The sequence below is a fragment of the Gallinula chloropus genome (genome assembly GCF_964237585.1).
Source record: "Gallinula chloropus genome assembly, chromosome: 4".
Taxonomy (NCBI): Eukaryota; Metazoa; Chordata; class Aves; order Gruiformes; family Rallidae; genus Gallinula; species Gallinula chloropus.
In genome coordinates this window covers 20693564-20703723 of record NC_140088.1, presented here as the reverse complement: position 1 = coordinate 20703723, position 10160 = coordinate 20693564, and the positions used below count along the sequence as shown (strand labels likewise).

At 48.3% G+C, this 10160-nt stretch overlaps 1 protein-coding gene across 3 annotated transcripts in view; it reads left to right on the top strand.

The window, feature by feature from the left end:
* Positions 1–662: 662 nt before the first annotated feature.
* The window catches only part of SLC25A22 (solute carrier family 25 member 22), a gene marked incomplete at its 5' end in the record, with an annotated part of 30284 nt that continues 20786 nt past the window's right edge, over positions 663–10160 (top strand). For all 3 annotated transcript variants that reach the window (XM_084263392.1, XM_084263391.1, XM_084263390.1), the window contains 3 exons: positions 663–682; positions 4419–4544; positions 7950–8005. In XM_084263392.1, coding sequence (XP_084119518.1) covers positions 663–682; positions 4419–4544; positions 7950–8005 — 202 coding nt within the window. The remainder of the gene's footprint in view (positions 683–4418; positions 4545–7949; positions 8006–10160) is intronic.

Here is a 10160-nt window from a genome sequence, read left to right as displayed (position 1 = left end):
CAGTGTTGGCACAAGAATGAGCACAGGCTGTCTATTTGGGCTGGCAAATAGAGGAAGGATTATAATCACTGGAGGAGCAGGTTTTTGAAGACTGTCCTTTAGAAACAGCAAGTATGTGTTGGAGGGAGGTGCTGAATGGGTCTTGTGGTGGCACGTGATTGTCTTCAGGTGGCTGGCTGGACCTGAAGAGGGTTAGAGGTCCGTATGCTGTGAAACACTCCCTGGAGTTTGAAAGAGCTGTGACAGGTGCTGCTGCCCTGGATGCTGGGCAGAGATCGTGCACTGCCTGGCTGCTGCCCTTCCTCACATGCTTCTGGAGCCTGATGACTCTGGTAGCTCTTTCCTCCATATGTGCTTGTGTGTGTGTGTGATAGATTTTTTATATATATAACATGCACATTTATAAAGCTCCTTCTGGAGCTCAGTCTCCTTTCTGAGGAGACCAGGTGCTCCCTTATGTTGCTTATTCCTCAGCTGGCCTCACCCTGCAGCCTGCCCAGTAGGACCTGAACTTCAGGAAGAGTGTCTCAACTTTGTCTACTTGGTATCTTTCTCTCCTTTCCTAGGAAGCAACTGGAGTGAAAAAGAAGTGACTGAAAAAGAAATTAAGGAACCATTTGAAGGAACAGATTCATTTCTTAACAAGATCAAGTTTGAATTAAATGGCTGATAAACAGATCAGGTAACTTTTTTTTAAAAAAAAAAAAGTTGTTGTTAGTTGTGCTTCAGATTTACTGTTTTTTCAAGTCTTTCAAGCTTAATCCATTTAGTGATACAGTAGGTTGGGGAAAATCACCTGATTGTATCTTCTGGCCTTAAACAGTTCTGATCCTTCTCTGCTCCTTTCTTACCTGCTTTTTTCAATCTTCTCTTATTTTCAGTCTTTGCCAGAGTGTCATATCTCTGCTTTCTTCAGTTCTTTTCTTCTCACTGTTGGGTTTTTTTTGGTTGTGGGGTTCTTGGTGGGTTGGTTTGGTTTTGTTTTTTTTTTTTTCATTCTGCCCTTTGCTTTTACCCTGCGTGAGTCTGTTGCTTTTTGATTCCTCTTCCAAAGGTCAGCTTGACCTGCTGACTTCAACTTTCTGACACCAAGGGAACAAAGGCAGGTCCTTCACCAGCCAAGGATGCAGTGCTTGTAGTTGCAAAGTCCATGTAGATGAAGCCTTGTGCCCTTCTAAAGCCCAATGCTTGAGTGATTGCAGAAACGTGAAGTGCCAACAATAATTAATGACACACTTAAGTGCACAGCAGGAACTTAAGAGTGTTGGTCCTGGCATATGCAAAGGCTGGATTTGAGTCCTTCCTGGAAATGAATTGGGATGCATTTTTGAGAAAGGAAGCTAAAAGTACTGCTGCAGCTAAGAGCTGTGTTAGATGGATCTGTGCAGCCCTGTATGTGGATTTAGCTTTCTGCTTATGAAGTTGCTCCAGATAAATGACACCGCCATTCTTTGGGGTCTTCTGTGGTCCTTTCTTAACATCTACTTTTTCAGGTTACCACCTCAGGACAGGAAGGGTCAATGTGTGAATTAAACCTTGTGAGAGAGGACCACGTCTTGGCAATGCCTGGATGCTACAGGCAAGAGGGCTGTGCCTTCTTAGGGTCTGCCATGATTAGGATATCTTCCCACATGCCTGCCTTCTGCAAATGAAAACAGTTCTGAGCTGTGCTGATAACAAGACAGGGTCTGTGGATCATTTGTGTGCCTAGATTTGTCTGTTAGTTACCCAGTTTGGAGACCAGTTACCACTCTTCCCTTACCCTCCTGAAGGGCATGCTGAGATTCACCTTCACGGAGCCTGACAGGTGTATGTCCTGATAACCTCAGCAGACTAATAGGACCAGATGTCCATGGTCATTTGAAGCTTGGTGTTTTGGAGATCTCCCCCATCCCCTCTGATGCGCTTTTGGCAGTGTGAACCAGAGCTTGCTTGCTACAGGGACTGGTCAGAAAGGCTGAGGGGGGGCACCAGCAGAGCGGGACGCGTCAAGCTGAGCGAATGGCTGCATCGTGTGCTAGTCTGCCTTGTCCCCGTTTCACTCAGCCCTGCGCACCTCGGCGGTGAGAGGCAGTGGCTGTGCCAAAGCTGAGTAGGACAGAGGACCAGGTGTAGTGGATTCTCTTCCCACGAGAGAAGAGAGAGCACTGAGGTGAAAAGTGGGATGGCTTAGTCACAAGGAAAAAAGCTTTTGATTCAGGTGCAGTGCCCTCTGTCTTAGGTTCTTCTTTGTGCTCCAAATCCCTCACATGTACTGCTTAGGTCATCTCTCCCATCTATGCAACCTAAGTCTGCAGCAGTCATGGACAGCTAAGCCAAGGAGATCTGTTTAAGCCTGGAGGTTCTACTGAGCCCCTCTTCTGTTGCAGCATGCATCTGTGATCCCTTAGTAAAACGAGATTGATACCAAAAGACTAAAATTGACAGCAGTGTTTGCTGCAAGGTGACATCAAAGGCATTGCATTTCTGTAGCAGTGCCCATGGATACCATTACCTAGTCCATCTATACTAGTCTTCCTCAGTGCCTGCGTTGGAATCTGGATGGTTGGATTTGGGTGCCATGGGGCTGCCTCCACCTTGGCATACTTTTATCTGGTCTTCAACCTCTTTTGGTGTCACTATGGATTAAATAAGGAGAGAACCTTATGATGTCAAGCATACTGTTTGAAATTTTCCCATGTTCTGAGAACAAGTTGAGCGTAGGAGTGTGCAGGCATATCTGCTCCCTTCTCAGACTGTGGTGCAAAGATCCCTGAGGCAACAGAGTCTCGAGCTGGTGAGATATTGCAGTCTGGCCCTGTGGTGAGCTCATGCAGATTTGGGCCTGCCTTCCTACAATGCTGTGCATGATTTAATCTCGGTCAGCACCATCTTGTTTGGCAATGTGGGCAGAGCTCAGGTCTTTCTGCCTGTCCTTGGCGTCTCTTCCTCCAGCTGTGCCAGACCTAGGGCTCTGTGTGTGTTGTATCCATGTGGGTGCTGAGGAGGAAGGAGTTTTGGCTGCAGGAGAGTGGAGGCTAAAATGAGTTTCATGCCTGGCACTTGTAGGTAAAACTCTTTCTCTCCCCAGCCCTATTGTCTGCTTTCCCCAAGGAGACCTCAAAATTGAAATCCCGAGTTTCCATATCCTGCCTTTCCCTTGAACCTGGAGTTGAGGCAGCTCTTTCAGCATGGCCACTTACTGATCCTCTTTGCAATTGCACCTCTGTGCAGAGCACTTTGCAATGCTGCTCAGGGAGAGCATTTTGCAGAGCTTCACCCTACCATGCCATGGCCAGCCTCACCACTGCTGTGTCTAGTGGGTAGTGCAGTCTGTATCCCCATCTAGAGCACTGTGTCACCATCGTGAAAGGCAGCATGTCCCTTCCCCCTGTGGGAGGACTCAGCCTTGCTGGTTCACCCAGCTGCAATCTAAGACTGCTGTCAGCCATCAGTTTGATATCCGACACATCCTGTGTTCAGGAAGCCATATCCTGTGCTTTATTAGAGGGAGCTGACTCAAACAGGCTTCCTTTGTGTGCAGTGGTTTATGGAGCATATAAGTGCTGGACATTTTTTGTAATTTAATTTGCTTGGAACCCATGTCTAGCTGATCTGGCTTTCGCTCAGTGCCACTTACAAGAATTCCCTGTGAGACCACAAAGGCAAGCAGATAAAGCCCCACATTTTGGAAGCACATGTAGCCAGCCAGGTTTTGATTTCCCCAAGAGGGATGAGCTCATGTCTCTGCATTTGTGGTCGTGGACACTGCCAGTATGGTGGTTTCACTGGGCTGTTGGTTTGTGTGTGTTCCCCTTGCCCCAGGCACTGGGTCTGGAAACAGTTTCCTGGAGCTGCAGCCGTCTGCTCCTTGGCTGCCAGCTGAGTGCTTCTGCTGGGCTCCTTCCCACATGATGGTAGCAGCTGATGTGTCATAACCTCTCGTTAGATTCGTATCTGATTGCAGTGCTGAAAAGCATTTGCCATTGAGCTTGTTGGCTTGGATTCTGTCAGGCCCTAACTGAAGCCTGTCCACGTGGTACATGGTCCAGCACTCTGTTTTTTCTCCTCTAGGGACAACAGAAACCCTTGGGTTCCAGGGAACAGGGGTTTTCCTTGTTCTTAGCGATGTGTAGCTTAGCTGTTTGGTGCCACTCTGCTGGAGTCGTTTGTCCTGCTGCTATGTGCTGCTTTGCCCTCCTCCCATGTATGTAACAGCTTTGCCTTGAGGCAGAGCTCCCTTTGTTGGGGGTTGGACTCCATCTCTTGCGGTCCTTTCCATCCCCTACAGTTCTGTGATTCTTTGTACTGAGGGGAAGGACAGCCTTGTCACACAGTGATGTGTTAGCTCTGATCATGCCAAAGAGCTCCATCCTTTCCCCTTTATCTCCCCTGATTTTATTCCAGTGCTAAAACATCTGTTTCTCATCCCCTTACAGTTTACCTGCCAAGCTGATCAATGGAGGGATAGCTGGACTGATTGGGGTTACCTGTGTGTTTCCCATTGACCTGGCAAAGACTCGCCTGCAGAACCAGCAGAATGGCCAGCGGATGTACACCAGCATGTGAGTACCACCTGCATGGGCAGCATCCCCTGGGGCTTTCAGCAGGGAGTCTTTCCACTTTCTTACCTCTTTCAGGTGAGTTCAGCATTTCTAGGAACTGGACTGTCCACAGGCAAGCCAGGGAACAGTCTTGAACCAAGCTGTGCAGAGCACATAAAGCAAATAAAGCAGCTGTTCAGGCTGCTGAGCCCAGCAGGCGCCATCTCTGCAGAGGGTATGTCTGTCTGCATCCCTTGCTTGGCAGCAGCAACCAAACTAGAAGGAGCCCTGTTTGTTTCTTTGCTGTGCATGAGGGAATTTCTGCCTCTCTTCTGTGTCCATGACTCTTATATTGGAGGTTACTCTCCCCTCCATTGCTGTGTCAGTTTTAAAACGAGAAAGGAGGAAGCGGTCACCCATTCCCAGTCTAGAACAATGCATGCAGACCTTTTGGAGGATCACAAGTTGTAGTTACCCCAGCAGTCCTGTGTCCAAAAAAAACCAAACCCAAAAACAAGAGCTGCAGGCTGTAGGAAAAGGGGACGTGGATATATCCACCCCACTAAATTCATCTGGGATTTGTGTGAGAGCTGTATATCTGTTGAGGGAATATGCACTACACTCAGCACTCATCCTAGGAACCAGAGTCAGGCCTTAGTTTTCCAAAAGTACTGGTGTCATTGCTGGGGTAAGGGGAGGAATTAGGACTGATGATGTATGTCCCACCCTCCTGCCACGTTGTTCAGTTGTAGTGTTACCTGTTCCTCCACACTGATATTTTCCCTTTCATGCCCAGGAGAATTTGAGGCAGAGTGGGAATAGGAAGGAAATGCTCTGTACATTTGTGGCTTTAATCTCCAGGTCTCCTTGCTCTGGCTGACAACATGCAATTGCACACGAGCTTAGGCTATGGGCTTTAGCTTGCCACGGCAGGCTGGTGCTTCCCTTGACAGTTACAGTGTGCTCTGCTCCCTGCACTGTCTGTGCTCAGGTGTGCTGGCAGGATGTGGCCTCCTGTCTTGTATTGCCTCTCATTTTTGTTGTGTCCTGCTCCTACTGCTGCTATGGATCTCTTCTCCTCTGACCTGATAGGCAACAGCAGCAGGAGTTAGGGCAGGATGAAGGATTTGTAGTCTCCCTTTGTAAGGGCATGCTGGGGTGCCTTGTCTGTGGAAGGGAGCTCAGTAAGAGAGAGACTTTTAACCTCCAGCATTTGAGTGCAGATCTGTTCTGTAGCCAGGAGTTGCCGTAGGATGAGGTGCTGTTATGGAATATACAACATTTACCCTGTATATTTGAGCTGGCTTCTCCTGAGCGTCTGTGACACAGCCTATATGTGTGAGTAATGCTTGAGATGTTCCTCTGGCATTGGCAGCAACTGTGAAGGAAGTGAGCTTGGGCTGGTGGGCATGAGTGAAAGAGTCTCCTGGGGGCAAAGGGGCCAGCAGAGTCAAGGATGACATGGAGATAACATGTCCTCTGATAAGATCAGGCCATCCTGTGTCCTACCTATGCAAGCACGGGAAAGACAAAGGATCCTGTTACCATGCATGAAGCATGTCTTCAGAGGGACTCTCGCATTAACTAGGGATTTGAGTGGGCTTGTCTGAGGTCCCCAGTTACTGAGGCTTTTTTTTTTATGGGAAATACTGTATGCCCATTGATACCAGATCTCAAAGATGTCTGCTGAACACTCAGGAAGGTAGCAAGCTAGTTTGAAATGTTGGCTGGCTCGCTGTAAGACAGCATGCCTTGCTTTAGCTGAGCTCAGGAGACCTTTGGTATCAGGGGAGTCTTTTCTTTGAAAGAACTGGAGACGCTTTGGAGCAGCCCTGAGGGCTGGAGAGAGCTGGGCTTTTGGGCTGTGCTGCCCAGGGTGTGTCATGTACAGTTGTAGTTGGCTGTTGTTTCCCTTTTTCTGGAGAGAGAAGGGAGCTGGGCATGGCCCTGGCTCCATCTCGTTCTGCTGCAGCACAAGGGGCTGGGAGTGACGTGCAGAAAGGTTGTGTGAGTGTGGTGGGGGCAGTTCTTCCCACCCTCTCTCTGCCAGAGCTCGTTCAAAGCAGCAGGGAAATGCCTGGTCTCCAGCATTGCAGTGCAAGGGCTTGATGGGGGAATAGAAGAAAGGTGTCCTGAGATTTCTGGGACTTGCCGGTGCGTTGTTCTTGGGAGCAGTCATGTTGTGTAGTCCGTGTCCCTGTCCTCCTCCCCTAGATAGGTGCATATGAGTTGCAGGAGCTGGGACGGGCTGTGTGAAAGCCAGGATCCCAAAGGATGTTGGGAGTCCCATCAGAGCAGGGAAACTGATGGCTGCAGCTGGAAGCAATGCAGGATGGGCTCTTCACAAGTAACATGCAATACCCTAGAACAGTCTTGACCCAAGTGGAGCTATAAAGCTCTTGAGGCAACTCGTTTCTTTCTCTCCCACTCAGCGCTACTAAAGAGTGGAGATGAAGTTTACTCCTTGCATTGCCAAATCTCTTGGAACTGTATTCTTGTTTTCATCAGCTACACTTCCTTATGAGTACTTCAAGGAGGATTTTGGTCCTTAAATGTGTAGACATGCATATGTGTGCATCTCTCCTTTCCCCTGTAGCCATAGGAAGTATACTTCCCAAAGTCTCTAAAGTAGCCTTCAGCCAGCGCCCAGGCTTCATGCAGCCCTGGTACAGAGAGGGGAAACTGCCAGGGGATATATGCTGCCTTCCTGAACAGCACCTCTGGGTTTGTTAGGTGTGTGTTTGGGTCTGAAAAGGCTTTGAGCTGTTCTGGTGCTCTGCACGATTTCCCCATTTGCAGTAAAAGTAGTTGGAAGAAAGGTGATGACAGTTTTCGTCTTGGAGCAGACGTCTGGGGCACCCTGCCACGCTCTCCCCAGGGTGAGAGCATCAGTGCTCACTGCCTGCTGCGGGACGCCATGTGTTAAAAGCAAGTGCTTTACTCTGCATGGGTGGTCACAGATGGCTGAATGTTCAGGTCATCTGTGTTTGTGTGCCTTGTGCTGGATTTTATAGAGGAAGTCAAGCAAGTCAGCACTGGGAGTTTTGATCCCCCCTTACTTCCCTTCCAGAGCTGGATGTAAAAACATGTGCATGAGGATTCGCTTGTTAGTGTCTCATGTGTATTTGCCACAGGGGACCCTGGATAAACAGCCCTTGCAGTGACACTTTTCCCTGTCACGTTTCTAGAAAGCAGACAGTGCATGTGGGCTGAGCCAGGGGTTTCAAAGCCCCTGTGAATAAGGGGCTGAAATTGGACTCTGGTGTGAACAATGGCGCATTCAGTGGCTGATGCGGTTCCCTTCTCCACTCAGGGTTTTGCTGACAGATTGTAAATGAAAACCTCTCCAAGAGATTAATTTTGGTTTTCTCTGCTCTCATCCACCTCTGTGCTCCTGTGGTTTATCTCTCCCTGTTTTGTTTGCAGGTCTGACTGCCTCATTAAAACAATTCGGTCGGAAGGCTACTTTGGCATGTATAGAGGTAAGTAAAGCTGAGTCAGGCACGGCGCAACCCTTGAGTTGGAACGCTGGTGCACAAGTGGGAGGAAAAGACCATATTCTCTGGCTCATAAAGCAATAACCTAGCAATATCCTAAGATGTTGAAGGGTGCGGCTGTTTCTGAAAATAAACTGGTGTTTATTTAAATAGGTGCTTGCTCAGCTTTTCACCATTGAGGTCTTGAGTCCTCCCTGTGGCTGTTTTGGTGGTAAACCTTACCGTTTACTGAAATTCATCTTTACTAGCAGTCGAAGTGGATCTGCTGGACTTTGTTTCAGGATTCCATGTGTTTCTTAGCTTGGGCACAGTAGCTTTTGTCAGAGGGGCAATAGCAAACCTCTTTGAAATGCCTTACTTGTCGTTGATGATCGAATTTATGTCAAAGCTCACCACTAACATGGTCAGGCCTGCTGTCCCATCTAGTTGGTAGCTTGTCACCAAAATCAGCTGTTTCTCAAGCATGCCCAAGTGCTTTGTTTGAAGACAAGCTGCAGTTAAAAAGCAAACAAACAAACCCAACCCAAACAAACAAAAAACAACCTGTCCCCAGAAAAAACTCCTTTGCGGTGGTAAGCAAGTCAGAGGTAGGCTTGTGCTTCAACTGTTTGGTTGTGTGCTAAGGTAGTAATCTAGCTCCTTGGCTTAGGCTGGCTGTTGCAGCTGTGAGTTCCTCAGTTGACATTATACCTTTTCTGGTCTAAAGACAAAATCCTTGTAATCTTTTATAGATTTTGAGGAGAGAAGAACAGTAGGCTTAATTCTGATTTTTCTCATAGCAGTGGAAAATGTGGAATACCTTCTTGGCTCTGAGCACAGCCCAGCTGGCTTAGTTAACTGACGCTGAACTAAGGTTCATTTTATGTACTGGTATTTAATTGCCTGAATATACAGTTTTTATCTGAGGTGGTCAGATAGCATTCTCTGTGGCAGTCATTTACTGATAAAGCCTGATTAAAGTACTGCTTTGATTAAGTGAGCCCTCGTGCTTTTTCAAGCAGGAGTCTGGAGACACTGGCGCCTCGCTGTTAGCAGCGGTAGGTTTTCTTGCCGCTTCTTCCATAGCTCCCAAGGAAGCACAGGCGCTGCAGCCGGTTGGCCTGGGAGCAGGCACTGGCTGCTGAGGCAGTGTCTCTTGCCCAACTTTCTGGTGGGCGTTTCAGGGGAGTGAGGTGGATGCTGGGGATGGATTGGCTGCTTCACGCCAGCTTTCCTGGGAGCAGGCAACAAGACAAATAACCCTGAGGAAGCCTGGCAAGCTCCATCTTCAGTGCTAGCAGTGACGTGTTCCCCCTTGATTTTTCCCAGAAGCTTGTTGCTTCTGTGTTCCTAGCCAGGAATGGAGCCTGTGTTAACTTTGGCTGTAAATATGCAGTGACAGGCTGCTTGCTTGGGAGCAAAAAGAAGCAGCTGTTCTTGAAAACTTACAGAGGGGAGACTGCAGGGTCCTTCAGGGCTTTTGGGCGAGACAGTTGAGTTGGAACGCTGGTGCACAAGTGGGAGGAAAAGACCATATTCTCTGGCTCATAAAGCAATAACCTAGCAATATCCTAAGATGTTGAAGGGCGTGGCCTTTAGTCCTGTAAGGTGTAGGGTGGTGGAGGGGAACTGGATCTCCGGGCTACTTTTCACTCACAAACAGAAATCTCAAAGGGGTCAGAGGGTTTTGCATAGCTCTTAATTTTCCCAGCTATGAGCCTGGTAGCTTGGTCTACATCCTGCTAACTTTATGTCCCTTCTGTTCAGGGAGCTGGTAGTGGCTTCAATTGACTTGTCACCTCTGACTCTTAAATGAGGAGCTGGGTTTGGAAAGGGCTTTGGTGAGTAGCTCAAGCTTCTTCAAGGAGTTTGTAGGAATTTCTGCATGGCCAGGGTGCAAAGGTCTGTTCTCCAAGTACAGCAGTCCTGGTCTGTGTGCCTCAGTTCTGTGAGCTAACATTAGCAGCCCGTCCCTCCCTCTTGGGGAGAGGATGAGCAGGTAGATCAGATTTGTGCTTCTCTGAAAAGAAGGTAAAGAGGCAGCTCAGCCTTGCAGTCAGGGGAAGATGGAAACTAGATGCTGGGATTGGTTTCTGCTCCCTCCATCTGTCCCAGTTCTCCAGCAGAAGTTGCTGTATGAGTCATAAGCTCTTATTTTCAA